The following is a 26,395-nucleotide window of genomic DNA, read 5'->3' on the forward strand; positions in this document are numbered from 1 at the left end:
CACATGCGATAGCCTACTAGCCAGGACACATTCTTTATGTTTACAGACGTGACGTAACGACGCAGTGCCATGTTTGAATTTCCCACGTAACCTACCCGTACCACTTAAATTAGAAAACATTATTATAAGCAAACCGTTGTGAATCGGGCTAAAGTAAGGCGATAGTTTTGAACACTGGCTGGTTATGTAATTGCTCAAATATTGATTTCGGATAATTTTTAACCAAAGAAAAAAGTTACGGACTGCAGTTTTAAAAATGTTTAATATTACTACAATACTTATTATAAACAAGTCATTACACTATGTTAATTAACTTTGATATTATTAATATTAAACCAATAATAATAATTTATCATTTTACTATTAATAATTGTGAACCATTTTAAATATTAATCAAGAAATATTTATTTAATAGCATTAATATAAAAATATTCAAAATTAATAATATTTATTATTGTTACTGCTATTAATATTATACTGTTATAATCTTATTATTTTCAATTGCATTATTAATATTATAAAAATACTTAACATTAATTGTATTATTATTATTATACGTATATTATAATTAATAATAATAAGCAAATGTCTTAATGAGCGTGACCTGAATGAGTCTATAAACAGCAAGACTGCTACCTCTCTGAGTGAGGTGGTCTCTCTAATGAAGAACATGTTGATGATGCCAAGGTATTTGATGATCTTTGCTCCAGGAATGAAAGAAAGCGGGGTCATTTTGACGACTGCGACAGAACTGCCCGAGTAGGAACGATTTGACCGAAGAGAACGCGAGCGACCTTCAGGCAACGGACTGGCCTTCTCCAGAGATGATGCTGTTGAGAGTAAGAGAGCGAGAGAGAGGGGTAGAGAGAAAGAGAAGAGAGAAAATAAAGAGGGGGGTGGGAAGATACCAGACATGGCCTTCAGAGGGCGCTGTACAAGACCAACGGATATGACGAGACAAACATAGTGTGACCGAGGGAAAACGACGTGTGCATTTGTGTGTTGCAGATCAGCAGCATGTGATCAAAGCAAAGCATCAGCACTGCACCATGCAAATAAACAGCATGCAAATACGGAAACAGAGGAGGAGAGAAAGAATGAATGCATGCATGTTCAGTCAGCCTTGATAAAGCAGAGGATGATGAGCTTTGAGGAGGGAGGACACTTTTTCCATCAAGAGTGTGAAAGAGCTCAAAATCTCAAAGCTGTAAAACATCATTCATGACGCAGCATCACAATTATTAAAGAGCACTAATGCGCATGCAGCTCCCAAACATTGCTCTAACTATCTGTCAGTGGACTCAATTAGGGCTGGGCGATATATACAATTTTACTGTGATTATTTTGTTGACGGCATACAATAAAGCAACATAGTGAATACTGCAATGATTTTATGAAAGCAATATCATGATTTGAACATTAGAATCAGTTCTGTTACATGAATTAGTTCAAGCCCTTTTCAAAAGAACTGATTTAAAATTCAAAAAGTTGATTTAAAAACATTTAGAAGTCTCCATTTGTCATTTTTCATGTTTCAGTAAAAACAATATGTACACAAATACGGCTGTTTATTCCTACGTGTTATCAGGGTTTCCACACTTTCACACTGAGCAATGAACGTCCATAACTTTTCCATAACTAAAACTAAAGTTGTTAAACTAAAGCCATTATAGTATTTTATAAACATCACTCACAAAAAGGAAATTTTACTCCAAAAAATATTTCACAATGGAGCATAACATAATATAACAACATAAAGTAGGACAGATTTAGAAATAACCATGACTACATAATGAAATATTTAACATTTTAATTATAAAAATGTTAATATTAAAAATATAATCATAACTTAGTCATTTGTATTACTAATAATAAAATGTTAATAATAATAATAGCATAACTGGACAAATGTCGAATTTTTAATTACTATGTCACTACGGTTTTCTTTTCTTTTTTTAATAAATTATATAAATATTCTTTTTTTTTTTTTTACTATTAATTAATTTTAAGAATGTTAGTATTATTTAATATTTAAATTATACAAATTTCTGTGACTTTTCAGGACCAGGAAATCCCGCTTTTGGAGTTTCCAATTTCCAGGCTTTCCAGAGATGCAAGGTAATGGTTCGTAGAAATTATTATTTATGTTTCTTAATTATTTTTCTGCTCGTTTAGTGAAAAACTGTGTGGAAAACATAACTTGACAGTTTTTTAATAAATGTGTCGTTTACATTTTTTTAAATTCAGTAGCTGTTGAGTTGTTGTTTCAGTGCATCTACATAAATACTGATATCAATATTTTTTTTAGCTATAACGCCCAACCCTGGACTATACAAGCTGTATAGCCATACTTATGATGCACCCATGCATCATATGCGACTCTGCATGGGCCCATGACACAGTTGGTCTGTGCTTTGTTTATACTCATCACATCAGCAAGCTCAAACATCATCACTGAGGCACAGCTGAAAGAATGATAGTCTTCATCTCGGTTCCTCACTAGGACTCAACCTCAACTTTCACACTCTGTCAATCAAGTTTGATCGGATCAGCATATGGCAGCAAGACTCGTTCACTTTTTGATGCAAGACATGGTAGTACAAGGATGCGTGTAGAACTTTAAACAATATGACATATTTAACACATTGAACTTCAAACCACCAGAACCTCATTGTTGTTTATATTAAACTAAATTAAAACCATTTTACTTCCATATTGTGGTTTTTAAGCTTATTTACATATATTACATAAATAAAAATTATATATACATATACATATGTGAATATAGCAAGGTATTATTTTAGTGGAACATCAATTTGGAATAATATGCACCAATGAAATTAGCATAATAAGCAAATAAGCAAATATTTATGAATATTGTATTATGGTAGTATGTTAAGTATATTGGGCCCATTTTGATTACATCTTGAAGTTAAAGGTCCTGTTAAATATGCAGTTTACTCTGACTAGGATCTATGTGATTGTGTTTGTGTTTGTGTGTGTAAGCGAGTTTGCGTGTGTGCTCCTACTTGTTTTAACCGATCCGCGTCTTATGGTGTGAGCTTTCAGTTTAAGCTGCTCTATCCAGGAGCTGCATCTGTCTGCAAAGGAACTGTAATCAACTGAGGGGGTTGGACACACACACACACACACACACACACACACACACATATACATATGTATATATATATATACAGACATTCAGAAACAAACACAGATAGACACGAACACACACACATATAGAAATATGAGCACATGCGGTCACAAATCCCGCGGACAAGTACATACACACAACGACACAACAGAGGGACAAAGAGAAGAGGAAATAACACAAAGAAAGAAAGAAAAAAAAAAAGAAAAAAGGGGTAAAATGGATGATGCTGGGGTGTGTGCTGCAGCACTTCAAACTGTCACACACAAAAGGAGCAGAAATTAAAAGAAAACAAAAACACCCTGGTGCTTCCAGAACTCTCAGCAACGGATCAGGTACTGACCTCTGGCCGACGGATGGCTGCCAACCTCTGATAGACCTGAGACACACACACAGGAAACCAATGCTGCGTTAAAGGGACACACCAAGGAAAACAGGATTTTCCTTAATATAGTGAAAAGCCGGTGTGCGATGTTGATATCAGAACTCATCAAGATTTTCAGTAAGATTTTCAATTGTTTGCTAATATCATTACTTAGCAAGTGTTGTTTTAGTATAACTTACACTATTATAGTGTTTATTAATATTTAGAATTTTTATATTTTCTGTTGTCATTTTCACTTTAACGTTTAGTAATTGTTTTTGCCATTTTTTTATTTTATACTATTTGTCTATATAGTTATTATTTATTTCAGCTTAATGAAAATTAGAATAGATGGGAAAAAAAATAATTTCAGTTAGCATTTATTTTATTTCAAGTAATGAAAATGTAATTTACGACTTTGGTTTTAATGCACTACAATAATGTACCTAGCACTAATATTTATTTTTATTTATTTAGTCATTTAGCAGGCGCTTTTATCCAAAGCGACTTACAAATGAGGACAACAGAAGCAATCAATTGTAGTATTAAAACATCTAAAACAGATCCAAAATTAAAAGCTAAAACGTTATAAATACTATAATATAGGCCAACACATTAAAAAAAAAAGAAATTAAATAAAAATGACATATGCATACAACAAAATATCAAAACTTAACATTTAAAAGAAAACCAAAAATAAAGCTAAAAACAATTAAAAATATAAATGAACAAAAGGTATAAGAGCATAATAATGATTCTAACATAACACTAAGCCAAACATAAAAAACAACATATGAGTATGTGCAACCACACACATATATACACATTTATAAATTCAATATTCTTTCATTTCCATGTAGTTTGTTGAAGTACTAAACTCAAATTAAATAAAAACTAAAATTTAATAAAACAACCTATACGGACATAATAAAGAAACTAATAAAATGACAAACATTACTCCCAACTTTAACTAAAATTAACAAATAAAAATCAAACTACATTAGTTTAAAAGTAATGCTGAAAAAATAACACTGAGCCAAACACAAAAAACAACAACTTACTTTTACATAGTAAGAAATGGTTATATATAAAAAACAAAACAAAACACTGAAACAGAAGTGAAACAAGTAGTAGGAAAGATGAGAAATAAAAAGCGATACTTATATCCTTTGCCCTTTATAATTTGTCCCTGTCTTTGTTACACTCTTTGGTCTTCACACGAGGAGGTCTTCACACGAGGGCTGCTGCGGTAAACTAACCTTATTTATACCCATCTAACAAAATACTAATTGAATTCAGCTGGACACACTTTCCTTTTTATCACAACAACTGGCCAAGCAAGCGCGGACACTGACAAGATACGCGATACAGAAAGAGACCAAACGCGATATCAGCACGTCTCCACACAGTAAACAAAACAAGCATTTCCTAGCAACGACAACAGCGCTAAACACTAATGAGACAAGTACATACACTTACGAGCATTATTTTGAAAGAACATTATTTTGTGTATTTGGTGTAATGCCAGGGCTCCAAACTGCGACTAAAATGGTCGCATTTGCGACCAAAAATATTAATTTGCGAGTGAAGTTTTTGCTGAGGTCGCCACTGGCGACTATATATAATTTGCATGAAAGGACTTTTTTCCCGATTGTTTTGCGCTCACATCTTTTGTTACGTTCACTATTAAACTTACATAAGACGATGCGCATCAAAGTTTTACTGAAAAGAGTTTCAAACAGTCCTCGTCTCTGCCGCACACAGTCTGCTGAACGCAGTGAGAGAGACCTGAAAGGGCCTGTTTAGGCTACACCTGGTCACTTCATGCATTTTCTCTGATCGGATATCTATATGATTTGTTAAAACGTTTCCCCATTTACACTTGGCCACATAAATGTGTCTTCGCAAAACGGATATAAATCCGTTCTTCAATTCCCGCTTCATATGCAAATATAACGGAGTTCACGTCAATGAAAGCAATGGATAATTTTATTAATTATCAGCTAATTTCAATAATCACAGATCTTCTTATCGAGATCTTAGTCTATATGCTGTGTTCTGTTAATGCATAGACTTCCTGTTATTTGAAGCGCACTTGCCATCCAGTAATCGCAAAAAGCTTTGTGCTGTCTTACTTTTTAATAAACAAAGTATCAGCTTTAAAATGCTACGAAATTCAAATGATGCGGTTTGGGTGCTCTTTAATGCGGACCACAAGCGCACACTGTCGGTAATATAAACAGCAGTACCCCGCGTCCACACGGTCCGTGTATGCGTCCGGATCGCGCGAGCGGAGAGTATCGCACTTAATGCTCAGGCGCGATCTCTTTAGCACCTCAGTTAAAGCAGCAAGTGAACCCATTATATATTTCGATTTACTACTATAGTATGAAATGAACATGATCAAAAGGTGGGCAATAAGAAAGCCTATAGTACAACTTACTGTTGTACTCATTCAGTGTACAACTCATTCAGTGTTTCAAACTGAGGAAATGTATAAAGCTTGTAAACATTGCATTGTAATACATTTACCTCAGAATAACCACTCAGTGTCCATAAACTCATCAGTCAGCTAGAAAAATAACTATAAAGAGGAGCGGTTTGCTATATTTATGCGCTGTTGCATATTATTTTTACTTATTCTGTTGTACATGATTCAACTCCTCCTATAAAATTGCATTTTACTAATGAAGAAAAACAGACTGAATGTGTGAAAGACCTGACAACATTTATAGGACGCACTGCACTCAGTTGCCAAGTGATGCTTATGGTTATGGTCCATGATATTGGTACAGATTCTGTGTAACGAACAATTCTTTGTGACTGTATATTTCAAGTTGTAAAAGACATTTAATTCACACTTTAAGTGAACCTTAGTCCCCCGGTCGACCTGATCATCTACAAGATGGATTAAAATGCTGATAAAGCCTAGTAAAGATAAGACATAAACACATGACAAAATGATTGAAATGTTAAAATAGGGGGGAAAAATAAAATGATAATAATAAAATAAACCACTTTTATTCTGTGGCACCTAAAAAAATAATTTGGCGCCTAAGTTTTTCTTTTATAGGAGCCAATGGCTCCTTACTCGATTTTTTTGTCTGGAGCCCTGAATGCAATGTGTTTATGTGGTTTAAGGTTAAAAAAACACATTATTTTCCACATACTGTACATTATTGTTGCTCCTCTATGCTCTGCCTTTCTGAAACTCGTCGATTTTTACAAAGCTCATTGTTCTGAGAAGCGAGGCGTGCTCTGATTGGCCCGCTATCCAGTGCGTTGTGATTGGCCGAATACCTCAAGCGTGTAATGGAAATGTTACGCCCTTTACCGTATTGTGATGCCGTGTCCTGGCTAGGGATGTCAATTTTCGATCATATCTACAATCGATCGTCGTTTAAATTAACGATCAATTAATCGTTAACCTTAATACTGCTAAATGCATCTATTGCAGTAGCATATAGTGACCGGCATGACAGGATGTGCAAATGCCACGTCCTCACCCGAAATGAAAGGTTTTTTTTTGTCTAAGTAAAAGGCAAGTAGCAGGATCGTAAAATGAATGGATGCGATTATGACAATTTGATAAAATGAAGAGAGCGCACCGTAGTTACGCATGGGATCATGTTTCATATTCTGTCACGGCCACCGCTGAATGTGCCTTTTTAAATGGTTTCATGGTGCTCGTTGTTTTATTTCAAAACATCGTCGCAATGTTTGCAATTGACATTATCGGGATTTAAAATAAAATGATCCCAAGCGCAAGTATGGCACGTGGGGCTGTGGCGTGCAGTCAGTGATCCGTTTCCAAAACCAACGACAAAACACACTGTTACCCATTTGAAACATTTTAATATGAGTATTATGACACAAGTGAGGTACAAAGCTTTGTTAATAAGAGAAATAATTGGTTAGCAGGCAAATGTTACATCGCAACCATGCTTTTGGATTCACGCCGTTCGAGCGCATACATTTAAATCAAGCCATACTTTGTTGATTCTTTTCCCAAATCCTCACCGTCTCGCCCTCTAGATTCGCAGGTTTATTTTATTTTTGTTTTAATCACTGTTTTCGCATCTCTTAAGGCCATTGCACACTGAGTCCGAATTTTTCGTCCGAAATTTTCGCACGTTGAAAAATAAATACGACCTCACGTCCGTCAAAAAAAATTTCCGATCGGGTTCGATTTTTTGCGTTTTTCGCATCCGTATAAAGCATTTTAAGATGCTTTGAGAAGGTATTTTGACAATTCAGAGCCACCGTACAAGCGAAAGCCAAAATCCGAAATAGTGTCAGACAAATTAATACACTTCGTCTTGCAGCACAGAGCACTTTATGACAAACAAATTGCGGAATACAAAGATACAGAATATAAAGAACTGCTGTAGCCTATTTTTTTTATGCCTGGCGCGCAGCTTTCCGATGCCGCAGTTCGGTGTGTGTGTGTGTGTGTGTGTATCCATACCTCAGACAGTCTCTGTTCAGGATAAATTGGTTCACGGAAATTGGTGGTCTTCTTTTTAATATGTGGATTCAGTATCGCTAGCAAAGTATCAAACTGAGGCACTGACATCCAGAAATAAACGTTGAATCTCTCGGGATAATCCCGCAGCTCTTTGATAAGGAGGTGGAACTCTCCTTCCTCTCTGCGCAATCTAAGGATTGGATGGACCCAATATTTCCTTTTTCTTTTTTTAAAAAGAGAGAGGACAACAAAATCATCCTCACTGCTTGAAGACATTTTGTATAGTTTTGCGATTTTTCGCAACGGATTAATTAAAACGCATCGGACTCAGTGTGCAAGGTCTCTGTGCGTGACGAATTTTTAAGATTGCGAATGCGAAAAAACGCATTCGATTGCATATAACGATTGCTTTTATATTATTAGTAGGGCCGGGACTTTAACGCATTAATTTAGATTAATTAATTACACAAAAATAACGCGTTAAATTTTTATATGTTTATGTTATATGTTTTATACGTTATATGTTTTACTGTTAAGATTCATTTTAATATGCCAATAAAAATGCAGACTTTCTCCGGGTCTTACAACTTTATTAAAATTAACCAAAACAAAACGATAAATATTTACTTTCAACTTGAAGAGCCGTTAAGTATTTGTGAGAGCGACTTTAAAGCTTACAGGCTTCCGTACACCGGCCACCCACAGCGTTTTCTGGGATTTCTAACGGCTCGATTCTCTCAAGTCTGCACTCGATGCATCCTCAGTTTCAAGAACATATTCTTGAAACTGCTTTCATGCATCCTCTATACTTGCGTTCTTGAGAATTGGAACTGAACTTCGGCGGTTAATGATGACGTAGAACGAGAACACAAGGACGCAAGATCGCTGAAGAACAGCATATTGAGAAACAGCCAAAAACAAACCACAGTGAACATGGACAAAGAAGCTGATGAGACCGCTTTGGTTGGCTCTGTGGGTGGGAAATTTAAAAATCCATATAAAAAAAACTTACTTCTCACTGTTCTCAGGTCAAATATTTATATGCGATTAAAATGCGATTAATTTCGATTAATTAATTACAAAGCCTCTAATTAATTAGATTAATTTTTTTAATCGAGTCCCGGCCCTAATTATTAGTAATAGAAAGGCAAACAATTTTTTTCTCATTTCCGTCAGAATTCAGCAAATACGCATGCGTGTCATTTAAACAAATCTTTGAATAACTAATGAACATTTAATTTCACAAACCTTGCACACTTAGTCGGATCCAGCTGTGAGATCTTATAAAGTGTGCCTTTGTATCCTGAACAATCGCGTGTGCGCTGCATGACGGTCGGTCCGTGTGAATTGAATGCGGACAGGAGGAGAGTTCAGCTTCACTGGAGACGCACGATCGACAAACTTTAAACTCATGATTTTAAATTATGCTGCGCTTTGTGCATTTGCCCACTGTCATATTCATATCATTTTCACTGTGTGCTGTATGTAAAATGAGTGTTGCCTTGGCTTTAGCTGAAAAAATATGATTCCCAATGCACACAAACTTCCCAGAATACTGAGTGCCCTGTTGGTTACAGTGTTTACTTCCTTTCATTCATTCATTCAAGTATGTTTATTTTACACATTTATTTTTTAATCCATTTTCAAATCAAGTTTCTTAAATATTAATTTCAAATAAATAAAATTATATTGGCCATCGGCCACACTGCTTTCCAAGATATCGGCATCGGCTGTCAAAAAATCAATATCGCTCAACCACTAATAATGACTTATACTGTCTTTTTACGTGTCGCGTTGCATCACGGCGCGTAAAAACATGACCATGTCTGCATTTTTGATCGAAGAAACAACAAACAACAAGCGCTACTCTACACTGCTCAAAACTCGCGTTTGAATAGTCAGTGGCAAATTCTTTAAATATGAAAACATATTTACAGGCTGTGAGTCAGAAGCGCAAGACTGTCCATACAAAGTTGGAATTGCCCCACTTTATAGAAACAGCCTTTGTGCACAGCTGGCATTGTAGGCTACTCTCCCAGGTTCAGGAAACAGTCCTCTGTAAAATGCGCTGCACACACTCTAATATTTGCGTTGTACTGTTCTGGAACAGTGTTGTAAATACAACTTAACCACTGATTTCTAGTTGTGTCCTCTTTTGGAAGCCCAAATAAAGTAGTTTCGCTTTCGCAATGAAACACAGTGTCTCCAGGACATGGCGCGGGCGGCAGCAACAATACTACAGCGAGAATAAAAATCACGCCCTCTTTCTTTGCATCCCACACTGTGATGTAGACATGTGGGGGCGTGTTTAAATGAGCCGTTTTAGGAGGGCGTGGTCGAGTTAACTTTTATAAAGAATATCTCTTTGGGTTTGAGACTTTAGTCTTTGAAACTTTAGGGATCTTATCTATGTATGAACAGCTTGTAAAACTCCAAAGAGAAAGGAAAACTTGAAATGGCATCATATGACCCCTTTAAAGTGAGGATTTATAAGGGTTTACCTTTGGGGGAGCTGAGAGGATTGGGAGAAGAAGTTTCAGCATTGAGCTCCATATTGAACTGAAGCTGCTCATCATTTTCTGTTGTGGTTGCAAGAAATAATCAACATTGAGGATTTGCTTTTCAAAAAGGTGTCTTACATGAACATACTATACATACAGTGCAGCACATGCTTACCCTTTATCAGTGTCTTTTCCCCACTTTGTTTGCCATTCTCCAAAGTTTGCTCTTTGTCAAAGCTCATTGCCACAGCTGTCACCGCCACCTGCCAGTTAAACACCGACCAATCATGTGGGACAGATAAAATGACAAGAATGAATCTAAACAGGACAAACAGACCTTAATGCCTTCGTTCTTACTTTTTTGTTGGTTAAAAGAAATAAGATCCCAAACTGAATGTTTAATAACATATTTAACAATTAAGGAAATAAGGTCAGGTGTGTTCTCACCTGAATGAGCTCATCTTCAGGTATGGCTACGGTGAAATTCAAATGACAAAGGCAACAGGGGACCATCGACCGCAGTTTGAAGTAAAAACTCTACAGAGCACACATATTATCCAGTTAGAGCAGTGATATCCAAACACACTTAAATCATTTGGTTTAGCTGGTCCATATCAAACCCAGATTGTACTGAGAAAAAATAGATAAATGTATTCAGAAAATAGAAAAAATGTATTCACCTTCAGCAGATTCTCACAGAGGTCACTGAAAATCTTATTCAGTCCCTGATTAGTTAAGTTGGCGTTAAGGCGGAAGACCCTCACAGAGGTAAACATCTGAAGAAAAAAAAAAAAGTTTGATTCCACACCAAACAACGATAAGCTCATATGAACTCATATCAACATTAAGAGACAATAAATATATTTTTCCAGAGTGAACATCTCTTAAACTAGCTTCATCTGTCTGCATATATTAGGGCAACAGTAGCTGTCATTGTTCATATATACACACATAAAATGCTGCTCATAAAATTGATATCTGTGCTGTGGTTTGAAATGGCTCTTGCTGTCATTCTGGCTTTATTAAAATACTGTCCGTCCGTTTCCTGAACACTCCAGATGGTGCGTTGATGTGTTTGCATCTTCAAGAACTCAAAACTCAACAGAAACCAACAGGTTCACTGGAATGAGCAGTACCTGTATAGCTGAAGTCCAGTTCTGAATCCCAGGCATTATTTCAGTGTTGCAGCTGTAGAATCCTGAAGGGAAGACAAGAGAACATACATACACAGGTGAATATATAGCCCAGTAAACACAGAATAGAGTCCAACAATGGTCTAGCACATGTGTTTACCTGCTGGGGTGGGGGAATCAGTCAGAAGGGCATGTATATCTTCAACAGCGTCCGTGTCATCAATCTAGAAGAGTATTAAAACATTAAAAAGATCCTTCAGTCTGCAAAATGCATCTCCAGTGCAAGCCAACTTACCTCCAGCACAAAGGCATCCTTCTTCCCATGGGATAGGTCTAGCTCTGAAACCTCATCTGAACTCTCTGAATGAGAACGAAAGAGACGAGACCTCTGACGGGGCTCAGGGATCGGCGAACCAATAATCTCTTCGACAACTTCCTATACAATGGCGGGGGGGACAAAACGTTTTAGCTGTGTTTTGAAAGAGGAACAGGTGGATCAAATAAAATAAAATATAAAAGCTTTGAAATACACTTGATGTGTATATGTACTTACAGGAGGGTTGATTTCATGCAGTTCTTTGTTTTTTGCAATGGTGTCATTAATTTTCTTCTGCATATTGGAGATATGCTGTTCGTATGTGATGTCACTGGGAGTTTTTCCCGCAATCTGGATTCCTCCAGGACTGGGTAAAGCTGTCAGATAAACTCCTGTTGCAGACTAGAGGCAACAAACAACATCTATTAGCATGAAAACAGCAGCATATACGGTCATATTTAATAGAGTACATAAAATGCACTGAGCATTATTGGTAATTGCACACTGACCGCTAATCCTAGCACCATGGTCTCTCCAATGCTTATTTGGATACGTAGACCAAACAAAGCGTTCATGCCTCGTAGCTTCAATTTGTTCATCAGCTGTGTGTGGAGTTCATACTCTAAAAATGGCAGAAGATTGCTAATGACCGTGGCGTTCACTTCTCCTTGCGCCTTCTTTTTAGTCCGGCACAGCCTATAGTGAGATGCAAAGAATACCCGGATGACCTTCTGAATGGAGCACACTGTGAGAAATCTGTATCCGACAATGCAATGGGCTTGACTTTACATTCATCCAAAGTAATTATTTACTTGGGACAAAAACAGTTTCAAATGTCTGTTTTATTAATTCACTCACATGCAACATTGTCATGTCTCATTACAAGTTTGGGAAGATGGTTGACGCATGTCAAACAAGTCACTCAAACTCAGAGCAGATGCAACAATGGGTTTATGTGGAAGTATTAACTATATACTGAGTCACAATGAGAAACTGAAAACCCTAAATAATGAACTGTATGCGTGTAAAGGAAATTTCACGCTGAAATAGGCAGTGAACATATTTATCTAATTAAATCGTAGCCTTCAAGATTTGTTTTATTTCAATTACATGTGCAGCCCTACACACTGCTATTTAAAATGTATCATTGCATTCTAAATATAGTTTCATAAGCTATTTCGTTATACCGTGCAGTATGCAGCACAATAATATACCATTTGGACAGGACGTCCTGTGCATGTAATACCTGGCCTGAATCAGGCAGCCCTTCCCGGTGATGTTGGCTTCAGTAGGCAGGTCGATTGTGGTGAAGAGGACGTCGGGCACTTTGTAGCGGCGACAGCAGTAGCAATAGGTGAGCTGAGCAGGAAAAGGTATATTCAACTCATCGTATGGTATGTGACAAAACCCACAGCCAGGGGACACCACCTCCTCAAATCTAACAGAAATAAACAGTGCAATTAGTACATAAACAATAACACAAGGCCACACACACAGACCCAAGCACCCAAATGAGCTAAAACTGAATAAAATAATCACATAAGCATACAAATGTGTCAAGATGATATTATTTTTGAACATAAAACATACATATGCAAAGACAGCTAAATGTTTTTAGCCCTCTGGACTTAATTTGGTTAGTAGCCATAAAAAAAAACACCCTCAGCAAACATACACAAACACACACCAATTTATTTAGTATTGTTTAGTATTGAGATTAAAGGAAAAGTTCACCCAAAATGAAATTTAAGTTATGATTTACTTACACTTGTGTCATTCCAAACATTTTGGCTTTTAATGCCACCATGAAATCCAAACTGACAATACTGCAGTGTTTATTAAAAATTATTAATTCATCAATATCATTTTTTTTAATTGATGTGCTCTTGTAAACTTTAATCAAAAAAAAAATAAAAAATCCTCCCCTTGCAACAACATCCCTTCACATAAGATCGCAGCAAACAAACAATCTAATCAATTCCAAATCAAATCATCCTATATATATATATTGTATTTTTTTTCTACTTGTTCAAGAAGCCATTTCACTCAGATGTGTCACAATTTCTCTTTTATGCCAACTTTAAGAGCTACTGTATTAACCCTTAAAGACCTAGAACATTTTTGGGGCACCTGACACACCTGCACTTTTCTTTGTTTTTTCAGACCTAATCCAGCAGTCAGCATCAAGTGCCATATATCCTTATAAACATGAGAACTTGAAGTTTCAGTCTAGCTAATTTAAAGTCCCAATTTTTCCTTTGTTTTCTCTAAGAATTAATGAATTTCCAGAATTTTAAGAAAAACACAAGCAATAATTGGGTGTTGTTTTTTACTGTGTGCTCAAACAGAAACTCCTGAAGTTTGGATTTTTTTCTTTAGAAAGTTGTATCTGGGTACACTTCCAAATAAAATTTTGTCTACATGTAACATTCCCCAAGCAAGTTATAGCCATTTATTACAATATTGTTATAGGCGCTTTTCGGTGAAAAACAAGTCTATTTACTTTACTAACAATATAGATGTGTCCAAAAACGTGTAGGGAGTAAAAAAAATGGAAACCGTGTTACATAATAACAAAATACAGTTAAAAAAAAAAAGTGATTGCAACAGAAAAAAATTGTGCAAATGATCTTTATGAACTATATAAGTATTATTTACATAATGTAACAGCCAAATGGATCGAGCCACTGGCTGTACTCTGCGTCAGAATTGATTTTACCAGGTGCCTAGCGATGCGAATACCTAAATTCCAGTGCTTTATCCGATATGTACCACTTTTTCATCCTTGTTTTTGGTTTGTTTTATGACATCTGTTCTGTTTTTCTGGGTTTTTTCAGAGAGTGCTCTCATGCAAATGTGTTATTTTGTGTTTGTTTTCACGCACACAACACACTTTACTTTCACTTAGCGTTTGCTCAAATTTCCAAAGAAACGTGCTAAATAATTGTATGTTTATTGGTTGAATGTGTGACAGTTTGACCCAATCTGGGCACGGGGGTTGGACTAAGCGTCAACAATCGTTCCTGTTTGGCTCAGAGGAATGAAATGAATTGGTTTCTTCTGACGAATCAATGTTGTCAAAATGTGAGGATGTAATCACATACGCTACAGCGCCTCTGAAATCCAAATGACAGAAATGCAATATCTCTGAAAAGTGGGGAATCTCTGGTTTACAACACTTTTTAAAGCATTCAGATAGGATTAGTAATTTAAAGTTATTAAACATTTAAGAACAATAGTTATTTTTAGCCGCGGGCGAATGTCTGTCTTTGAGGGTTAAGGAAAAAATTCAGTGAATAATGACTTAATTTTATTGTTGAAGTCGCAATGAAATGAAAGTATTGACAGATCTTTTCTATATTGTGACATGCATTGGATTATCAAAAGAAAATTTCCTGTTCATAAGATCTATAACATTCATTTAGAAAACAGTCGGGGTGAGTTGTGAGTTATTATTATGTATTATTTTCTTGGTACAACTTTTTTGAAGTTTGATACGACATGAGGGAAGTCATCAAATGTTTTATTTTTGGGTGAACTATTCTTTTAAGAGTCCCTTAGCATGGGGCCAAAGGTGTGTGTGTGTGTATGTGTTATGTGTGTCATTAACCTACCCTAGCGAGGCTGAACTACCCATATCCCCCTCGACCCTCTCTGACCCTGTAGAAAAGACACAAAGTGGTTGCCGTGACAACCTGTGTTCGGTTTCCAGCGGGCCATCCTGCATGAACCGGGAGCTAAGGATCGCCGCGGTGCCTGACGCTGATAGAATACACACCTCCTCACTGCAAACACAAAGAGCACATAATCAGAGCCTTTCATTATGGCTGAATGACAGACTGAGAAAGCTGTGCAACTAAAAATCAAGACATTTATCATTTTAATTGACTCCGTCAACTTTCTTGAAAAACCTGGATATATGAGGAAGCCAAAAAACAGTTGAGAACCAGTGTGTAGAAGCATCTTCAGAGTTGAGTATTGTGTGTGTGTGTGTGTGTGTGTGTGTTTAAGTACCAGATGCTGGTGGACTCGCTGTACCCCACCACAGCGTGGCAGCCCAGAGCTTTGGCATGAGACTTTATTTCCTGACGGATCTCCTCCCACCACGCATCGCGTGTCTCCGGCTCATCTGAAACAAACATATTTACATCATCACGCACACCACCGGCACATAAATACCCCCTCTTGCTTTAGCATCATACTAGCCCTGTTAGATGGTTTATTGATGCTCCCAAATCTGGCACAACTCACAATCAATTTTTGTCTAAAATTTATTTATTTGTTTATTATTACTGTATATATTCCCAAAGTGTGTTTTTGTCAACTAAAACTCTTTGACCAAAAAACTTAAATTAATATTTCAAAATTTGAACGCGTTCTCTGATGTCGGTTAATAGTCACATGACGTGGTTAAACAAAATAGTAAATATTTTTAGTAAGAGTTTTTATTTTAATATTGTTTATCATAATTGTTAATTTTTATGATTTAATTATTACCTTTTCGTCAATTCACAAAACCTGTAGTTCTCTCATGAATCCCAGTTTGGAAGACTTGGCTCTATATCAATTATCGCAGGAGTCATTTTCAAAGAGATTTTTTTCCAGATGATGAACGATAAAAATGCTGAGTCAGAACTTTAAAATCACTTTATTTTCTAGAGAGTTTGGTTATGCATCAGAAAACATGTAACATAATTGAGCAGTAGCTTGAGCGAGCATGTGGTGTGAAACAGGCCTTACAAAATCATAAGAACATCAGTTTTATTAATTTAGTTGTATATATACAGTGGGGCAAATAAGTATTTGATACACTGCCGATTTTTCAAGTTTTCTCACTTACAAAGAATGGAGAGATCTGTAATTTTCATCGTAGGCAGAATATAAAAAGAAAATCCAGAAAATCACATTGTATGATTTTTAAATAATTAACTTAAATTTATTGCATGAAATAAATATTTGATCACCTACCAACCAGCAAGAATTCTGTCTCTCACAGACCTGTTAGTTTGTCTTTAAGAAGCCCTCCTATCCTCCACTCATTACCTGTATTAATTGCACCTGTTTGAACTTGTTACCTGTATAAAAGACATCTGTTCACACACTCAATCAATCAGACTCCAACCTCTCTACTATGGGCAAGACCAAAGAGCTGTCTAAGGACACTAGGGACAAAATTGTAGACCTGCACAAGGCTGGGATGGGCTACAGGACAATAGGCAAACAGCTTGGTGAGAAGGCAACAACTGTTGGCGCAATTAGAAAATGGATGAAATTCAAGATGACTGTCATTCTCCCTCAGACTGGGGCTCCATGCAAGATCTCGCCTCGTGGAGTATCAATGATCCTGAGAAAGGTGAGGGATCAGCCTAGAACTACACGGGAGGACCTGGTCAATGACCTGAAGAGAGCTGGGACCACAGTCTCAAAGGTTACCATTAGTAACACACTACACCATCATGGATTAAAATCCTGCAGCGCATGCAAGGTCACCCTGCTCAAGCCAGCACATGTCCAGGCCCGTCTGAAGTTTGCCAAAGACCATCTGGATGATCCAGAGGAGGCACGGGAGAAGGTCATGTGGTCAGATGAGACCAAAATAGAACTTTTTGGTATAAACTCCACTCGCCGTGTTTGGAGGAAGAAGGATGAGTACAATCCCAAGAACACCATCCCAACCGTGAAGCATGGGGGTGGAAGCATCATGCTTTGGGGGTGCTTTTTTGCAAAGGGGACAGGACGACTGCACCGTATTGAGGGGAGGATGGATGGGGCCATGTATCGCGAGATTTTGGGCAACAACCTCCTTCTCTCAGTAAGAGCATTGAAGAAAACTTGAAAAATCGGCAGTGTATCAAATACTCATTTGGCCCACTGTATTTTTAACAGTGAAAAATGTCAAAAATTTCTTCAGAGAGGGAGCAAACCATGAACTAATGCAAACAAGGCTAGTACCTGAGCATTTCCCTTTCACACACACTCGCACACATGCACACACAAGTGCTCACACTCTCAGAGAGCAAGGGGTTTTCACGAGCGCAAACTCCCCTGCCTGTTTACCACAATTAGGAGCGGGTTGAGGGGAATGAGGACGATGATGATTGTGAGGACGAAGAGGACAGTGGTGTGATTTGCCATTCTCCTGACTGACAGCTTTTCATGAACTAATCTATAACAGTAGGCAGAGCATTCCCTTGCTAGTGCATTCATGCTTCCCAATGGAGGACAAACTCCATCCTATTCTGGATAAACAGCCAACAGCAGGAGGGAGTTTGATTAATAACGGTAACATCAAAGAGAGAAGTGCACTGCAGAAAACAGACCAGAAGCAGAAGTGTGGAAAAAATAAATAAAAATAAAATGATGGCCTGATGCCATAATTGTGCCACTTCTGCCAAAGATAGATAAAATATACAGGCCAATAAATATGCTTTAAAGCCAAGAATTGTATTTGCACTATTGAACTACATAAATTTATCAAATTAATTTATATTACATAATTAAATTATTTAAATATATCAAATTAATTTATTATACCTCTGGCAGCTTTTTAATTATCTCAATATGTGTGACAAATGGTTTGTATTTCAGAAAGGTCAGACTATTTTTATTTACTCACCAAAACCTATTTTTTTTTCTATTTATTTATTTATATATATAGTTTTTAACAAACACTAAATGATGCATTAATGAAAAATAGGAGTAAAAAAAAAAAAGTTCATTCAAGAAAGCAAATGTCTTTTAAAAATCCCCCACCGACTTTTACAACCCCAGACAATAGCCGCTTTCACACAGAAATACCAGTAAATTGCCGTAAAATTATCAGAACGACTTTAACGATAAATTCAAAAATGCGCTATTCACACTAGGGGTGACCCCGAATAGTCGAAGATTCGATAGGAGGAGCCTGATTCAACTCCCAATCTCACAGTCGAATATTCGCGGGGTGTTATGATCATGCCATTTTGGAAATATGAGGGTGCTCAAATCTTTGTTTTCACATAAAAAAACTGGCCAAATTCCCTTTACTGGCCTTTGTCTATAATGGCCTCCTAATAATCCCCATCCACTTGATTGGCTCTATTACTCTCTCCTCTCCACCTGCAGCTGGTGAGCGCACTGGCGCCATTGTAGTGTGGCTGCCGTCGCATCATCCAAGTGGATGCTGCACACTGGTGGTGGTAGAGGAGAGACCCCCCCACATGATTGTAAAGCGCTTTGCGCTATATAAATGCATCATTCATTCATTCATAAAACTACCAGTTTTCTCCAAATAAGTTAATATACAGCCTATTAAAATAATGCAGTAAATATTAATCTGAAAGGAAAGAAGCCTCAAATAAATAATTTAACGTGTGCGAATAAATCCAACCACCCCTATAGATTTAAGTTTCACTTTCCATAATCTGTGACCGACAGAGGATGTTAGCGGCAGGGATTTAAATCTTTAACAAAACTCAAATTGACAGGCAGAGTAAAAGACTGGATTTTTTCGATCAGGTAGGGCACAACGTACCGATTTCAAAACATTTCAGCCGGTTTATATATCGTGTATACATTATCTCGTATAAGATGCGTTTGGTTGAGTTGCCCTACAGTAAAGCGCTTCATTGTAGTACTACGGTGATTATCTCTTCAGCACGCGCAGTGCGAGCAGGACAACCAATAATGAACGCAGAATTTTAATAACTATTACTGGGACTGTCATATACATAACATTATAATGAGAACACTGTTATAATAAAATGCTGTGAAGTTTTAGAGTTTAGCTGCCGTGTTTCTGCACATTGTTGCATGAAGAAAGGATCATTGGTGTCCATCTGTCCAGCCTTCAGGACAGGTAACATCATCACAGACCCTTCTCACCCTGGACAAGACCTGTTTGCGCTTCTCCTCTCAGGCATACGCTACAGATCTCTGTGCACTAGAACATCTAGGCATAAAAACAGTTTTTTCCCCCCATGCCATCTCCAGCCTAAACAACTAACACAGGAATTATGGCTGTAATTCATTCCCCATCTCTAATTATTGACTCTCTCCCTAGTACTTTGTAAATATATATGCATATTTTTCTAAACAGCTGTATATATATATATATATATATATATATATATATATATATATATATATATATGAGAGAGAGAGAGAGAGAGAGAGTAAATGAGGCACAAATCTGTACATAAATCTTCTGTTCCAGATTCTTACACATTATTATTATTGTTGTTAAGTCTTATTTAAATGTTTCTGTTCTCGTGTCAGATATGTATGTATGCATGCATGCATGTACTAAGAGATTATTTACCCCGTTTGTATCTGCGAGTCGTCCGTTACACATTTTCCCTGTGTGTTAACGTCAGTAATTATGACTGTGTCTGACCTGACTCTTGGTCAGGGCTCTATGCTTACTTTTCTTTTTAGGAGCGCTTGTGCTCCTAATTTAAAATATTTAGGAGCACAGTCAAAAATTTAGGAGCACCTTCAAATCAATAATCAAAAATTCTGATCAAAAATGAACCTTCCCATTACGAGGTGATATTTGACTCCTTAAAGTGATTTACAGGGAATTTAGTTTCTTCCTTTGTAATGGCATTTTTCTAACTTTATTAAAAAGTATGTCATCTTTTATGTCAAATTCCAAAAAAAAAAAAATTAATAGCTTTTTATAATTTCTAATTAAAACAACAGAATAAAAACCAAGTAGAATAAGATACCAATCAAATGAAATCAGTATTTAAGAAATAAATTTGTACTACAGAGGTGGCACAGAAGAACACACAAGTGGCTTGTAGGTGTATTTTCAGATGTTTAATGAGGCTCAGAGGTTCCATAAGTACAATTAAATTCATAAATTCATGCTGAGGTTAATGCATTAAATATACATGACACATTACTCAACGCTACAAAAACACGTAAGAAACCTTTAAAACTCCCTCAGCACAAATACAAAAATGCCGTCGCACTGGTGCTCCTAAATATTTTTTCATAGTCGCATGCAGTATGGTCGCACTGTAGAGCCCTGCTCTTGGTAATGTATTTTGATCCCGCCCCCAAACATACGATTCGACTATGAGTCGAATATCGGCAAGATTCGAAAATTCCGATTTGACTATGAAAATCCTTAGTCAGGGACACCACTAATTCACACAGGCAACAACATTCAGTCTTTTTTCCAGAAAAACACTATTCACACATCAGTTTCAAATTACCGGTAAATTCTGTGATGTTATTAACCAGAAATTACCTCTAAACGACTGCGCCTGCCGGTGTTGTGTTTGTAAACATAAACATGTTTTCATTTGTGTCAAACGTTCACATTCATGCAGCACTTTTGGTCTAGAGACATGATCGTATTAGACGACCTTAAACTGAACTACACAGCGCAGAGTAAATGCATCATCTTCATCAGAATGTTATGATTTGCCCAAAGCTGTTGATTTTTCAATTTTAATGACTCTGGATTGGCCCAGAGTAGATGTCAGACGTCTTACATCAACACATTCTGAACTTGTACGTAATCAAACCGGTAATCTTCATTCTGCGTTCACACACAGCATCATTCTGGCAATTTACTGGTAATGTTACAACTTCTCATACCGGAACAAATTAACCAGTATTTTTGATAAGGTCCTGTTCACACATGATCTCGTTACGGCAATTTTCTGGTAATTTTTCAATAAAGTCTGTATGTGTGAAAGGGGTAAATGACTACAAATTAATATATGAGCACATGTGATATCAGCTTACACAAACACAATTCATAATGTATGAATCCTTATTACTTGAGTAGAGGGAAGCAACAATAACCACAGAGGCAGCAGCACTGCCAAGGGCACAGAGGTCATGACTTTTCATGACTGAAAGTAGAACACTGCCTAAATCCACTTCACTGGATTGGTAGATCAAGTGGTCATGTGATCAGGGAGAAGGGGATCCTGGGTAAGGGGTCAGGTGAAGCACAGTCAGAGCAGATCAAGGAATGATCAGCCAGAGCAGAGAACAGCCACGCATCCAGAAAAACATGCAGCAGCTGCCAGACATACACACAGAAGCACAGCGTGTGCAAGCTCATGCAACACACACTTCTGAGAAAAGGCTTGAGGTTGTATGTGCGATGTCTGTGTATAACTGAGATTGCCCGTTTAAGGCATAAATAACTCCTTTTACACACTTAATTCATCTTTAAAAGTATTTGCAATCACTCGACAAAAATCAACTCATCTTCTTAATTGTGAATATGCACTCAATGACATATTTCAATACATATTAAGGGAAAAGTTCAGTGTAAAATTAAAATAAGTCATTTTCTGACCCTCCTGTTATTCAAAATCTCCATGTCTTTCTTACTTTAATTTCCTTTGGTGTTGCATGAAAAAAAAAGTTCACGCTGCTCTTTTTTCATAAAAATAAGGCAAAGGGGCAAAACAAGCACCTTAAGTCCAAACAACTCATGAGCGCTATATTCCTTAAGTCATACTGAAATATTTGCAATGCACAGACAGACACTGAAGATGTTATTTGCTGAAAACCTTCCCATCTACTGCAGTGGTGTTTGGCGACATCCACACAAAACCTGTTGTGGAAGGTCTTTACATGCTATGCTTCATCATTTTATGAAAAACAGCAGCTGAACATCTTATGTTCCTCAGAAGAAAGAAAATCAAAGATTTAGAAAAAACATGAGGGTCAATATTTGATGGACAGAATTTAATTATTGTGTGAACAGTCCCTTTATGCATTATCACAATGTTGATTAACTGCTAAAGGAGATTATTCAAATTTCAATACCTCAAAAATCTCAAAAACGATAATACGTATTATAGTCCAGGTGATATGTGAAAATAATTTTCACTTTTTCATAAAAGCATGAAACTTGGTACACTTGTATAGTTTGCGGCCCTAAACATTTTCAGAAATGGAGCCATCGCAAAAACACCTCGTGGTTGCCATGGCGACCATTTTACTTTCCGCCATAACCAAATTATGTATTTTGTGTCATATCTCCTGAACCAAGCATGACACGGAAAAGATGATGTCTACCCCTATGTTTTGATGGTCAAGGATTACAATGATACCATATATATACAGCAACAAACTGTTCAGGTGAAGAGTTAATGGTGAAATCAGCAATGTAAGAAGGAAATAACAGTATCAGTATCTTTTCTTTCTTTGATAATTAACTAATATTTTATTCATTAATACATTAAAAGATTATTTTCAAGAATCATATATTTCAGAGATAGCCCTATAAAAAAAATCATTTCAGGTAAGTGTATTTTTCCTTACCTCTCGGGCAGAGTCAGCTAGGTGGTAGTATATTTCCAATACATTCTTGTTCTCGCTCAACAATGCTCATCACACGCAAACGGCAATGCAATCAGGTGAACAGTTAATGGTTAATTTAGTGACTTTATGAGAAGGATTACAATGAAATCTCAGAAGATGCAGAATGAAATTTCAGACATATAGTGCCCTCCAAAAGTATTGGAACAGTAAGGCCAATTCCTTTATTTTTGCTGTAGACTGTAAACATTTGGGTTTGACATCAAAAGATGAATATGAGATGAGAGATTAACATTTCAGCTTTTATTTACAGGTATTTTCATCTGGATCTGATACAACTTAGAAAATAGCACCTTTTGTTTGAACCCACCCATTTTTCATGTTACCAAAAGTATTGGAACATGTGACTGACAGGTGTGTTTTGTTGCCCTGGTGTGTCCTATTAATTGATTATTCAAACAATAAATAGCACTGAATGTCTGCGCTCAGTTTCAGATCCGTGCAGACTGCATTTATAGTTAGTTAGACGTGTAACCAACATGAAAACCAGAGAGGTGTCTATGGGTGAAAAACGAGCAATTGTGAAGCTGAGAGATTTCACCAGCCAGGAAAGGAGAACGAAAATGCCTCTCTGTGATGTTACCACAAGGCATTACTTACTTACAGATCTCAGGCTTCTGGAGGGGATGTAGATTCATAAGAGTGAGGAGGAAGTATGAGGGTGCTGAGCCTGTGGCTGTTCTGTACTCAAACATCAATGTCTTGAACTTGATGCGATCCACAACCGGTAGCCAGTGCGGGGAGATGCACATCTCTTTACCAGGTTGAGCTGCAGGTGATGTTCCTTCATCCATAGTGAGATGTTTGTCAGGCAGCCTGAGATCCACGCAGCTATTGGATTGTATGGTTGAAATGAATGATAGAGCTGTGTGTCATCAATAGTAGAATTTGGTAGGAGAAAGAATGTGCTTGTATAATGGGTCCCAGTGATGTAGTGTATATGGTGAAGAACTGATCCCAGAGGAAACCTTGTGGCCAGTTGATGTTCTTTGGATACCTCTCCTCGCCAGGAGACCCTGAAAAACCTACCTGTGACATAGGATTCAAACCAGTGGAGTGCAGATCCAGTGATGTTAGACAGGATAATCAGTATCAAAAGTGGCAGATAGATCCAGCAGAATAAGAACTGATTATTTGAAATCAGCTTTCTCTATCTGCATGGCTACAGTGACTGACAGCAAAGCAGTCTCAGTTGAATGGCCGCTGCTGAAACCTGATTGGTTAACGTTCAGTTGGTCATTCTGTGAAAGAAATAATGTAACTGTGTCTATAAAGGTGTGAACCAAATGGTCCACTCCATTAGAATAACAAAGTAACAGCATTCCTCAGGAACATCTTGTAGAATCTACAGCGGGAAGGTCCTAACAGTATTGTTTCTAGCCCTTTTGTCTTCAGGAATACAATTATATCCCACAGACAGAACTTTGGGAGAAGCTAGGATTCATACAAGGGTTAAGATTGTTTGAAGGAAGACATGCTAACATCGCTATTGGAGAACTGCTACACTACCATCTTCAATATATTCTTCTCCCCCAAAATATTTTGGTCAAGCCCATTTAATTTCTTATATTTGAGAAATCTATTACATTGGTGAGCCACCCAAAAGACCGCTCAGCAAAAATACAGTAAAGATGATGATACTTGGGGCAACTTTTTAGGTTAGAAGGGGTAGTATGCACTGGCCTGTCTAGACAGATATTGTCTTGACATTAAGTTAAAGTGGAGCAATTGAAAGGGAACAACTCCACACTCACTTAAGCATAATAAATAGCCTATGCTTATGTGAGTGTGCAGTTGTTCTCTTTCAATTAGATCATATTTTTTTCTTCAACTTGCTCAATGAAGTTAAAGTGGATCATAAAGTTTAACTTGCTGTATTTACATCCAGAGATGAGAAATGGGTGGGTGAGGGAAGAGAGGATGACACTACAGAGGAAAGATGGAAGGGTGAAAGGAAGCATAGGTTTTGCCTAAAAGTAACCGGTAGAGGAATTGGTGGCACACAGGTAGTAATATGTAGGTTAAATGTAATGAAATGAGCAGAGATGTCTAGAGGTTTTACCAAATGTCGTCTGTGATACAACTGCATGTGTAAATTAAGTCAAGCTGGTTGCCTGATTTGTTAGTGAGATCGAATGAAGCTAGGAGTGGAAGTCTGCAGTGTAAGGCTTCTCAAGATGGAGTCACCAAAGACTACAATGGGACTGCTATCCACAGAGAATGAGGCCAGCAGCCCCATCCAGCTCCTCTATAAAGGATTATATATGACCAAGAAGGTGATAAATCATTACAATATGGAGTTTAACAGGAGCTGTTACCATAATAGCATGAAACTCAACATGAGTGGGTTGAGTATTTCCAAATATTAGAAATGAGAAGACCAGTACCCTTCCAAGCTGATGGGGGGTGTGAGAGACAGGGAAGTTGTTAGAGAGAACAGCAGGGGTTGCGGAGTCTTCTGGACGGATCCAGGTCTCAGTCAAGCCCAAGATACTAAGAGTAGACTGAGAAGCAATGGCCAGAATGACGTTTGTTGACAGCTGACTGACAATTCCAGAGACCCAGAGAAAATGACATAGGTGCAGAAGAAGAGGTGCAGATAGGACACAGTTTAGCAAGATTGCGTTGCCATCTGCGTGTGATGTTAGAGTGTTGTTGAGAGAGAACAAGAATGTATTGGAAACATACTACCGCCTAACTTACTCTACCTGAGAGGTAAGGAAAAATACACCTACTTGAGATGGTATGTTTTTATATCTCTGAAATAAATTATTGTATTCTTGAAAACAATCTTTTATTATACTATTGAATAAAATATTATTTAGCTGGTGTATGGTGGGGGTTCTGGCGCAATATGGCTGCTGTCGCAACATCCAGGTGTATGCTGCACATTGGTGGTAGTTGAGATTGAGATTCCCCCTTCCATGTAAAGAGCTTTGAGTACCCAGAAAAGCGATATATAAATGTAACAAATTAATAGTTAATTAATTAAAACAACCTTTTATTGTCCTATTGAATAAAATGTAAGTTAATTATCAAAGAAAGAAAAAAAATGTATAGCCATAATATGGACTTTTGTAAATGCTGTGATACTGTGATGCTCAGATTCTGTTATTTCTTTCTTA

The 26,395-nt window shown here is 37.1% G+C and overlaps 1 protein-coding gene across 7 annotated transcripts in view; it reads right to left on the bottom strand.

The window, feature by feature from the left end:
- c2cd5 (C2 calcium dependent domain containing 5) overlaps positions 1-26,395 on the bottom strand; it is a 51,621-nt gene that overhangs the window by 1,838 nt on the left and 23,388 nt on the right. For 3 of the 7 annotated variants that reach the window (XM_079446503.1, XM_079446502.1, XM_079446500.1), the window contains 15 exons: positions 15,948-16,062; positions 15,548-15,718; positions 13,180-13,371; positions 12,443-12,629; positions 12,171-12,335; positions 11,913-12,053; positions 11,778-11,841; positions 11,621-11,682; positions 11,165-11,260; positions 10,932-11,021; positions 10,660-10,747; positions 10,485-10,562; positions 3,495-3,530; positions 3,030-3,101; positions 637-830 (listed from right to left, as the gene is read on the bottom strand). In XM_079446503.1, coding sequence (XP_079302629.1) covers positions 637-830; positions 3,030-3,101; positions 3,495-3,530; positions 10,485-10,562; positions 10,660-10,747; positions 10,932-11,021; positions 11,165-11,260; positions 11,621-11,682; positions 11,778-11,841; positions 11,913-12,053; positions 12,171-12,335; positions 12,443-12,629; positions 13,180-13,371; positions 15,548-15,718; positions 15,948-16,062 — 1,751 coding nt within the window. Of the gene's footprint in view, positions 1-636; positions 831-2,007; positions 2,527-3,029; positions 3,123-3,494; positions 3,531-10,484; positions 10,563-10,659; positions 10,748-10,931; positions 11,022-11,164; positions 11,261-11,620; positions 11,683-11,777; positions 11,842-11,912; positions 12,054-12,170; positions 12,336-12,442; positions 12,630-13,179; positions 13,372-15,547; positions 15,719-15,947; positions 16,063-26,395 lie in introns of those variants that run through there. The other 4 variants (XM_079446504.1, XM_079446501.1, XM_079446505.1 and 1 more) reach the window with 4 other exon arrangements.

Source organism: Barbus barbus (genome assembly GCF_936440315.1).
Source record: "Barbus barbus genome assembly, chromosome: 22".
Lineage (NCBI taxonomy): Eukaryota > Metazoa > Chordata > Actinopteri > Cypriniformes > Cyprinidae > Barbus > Barbus barbus.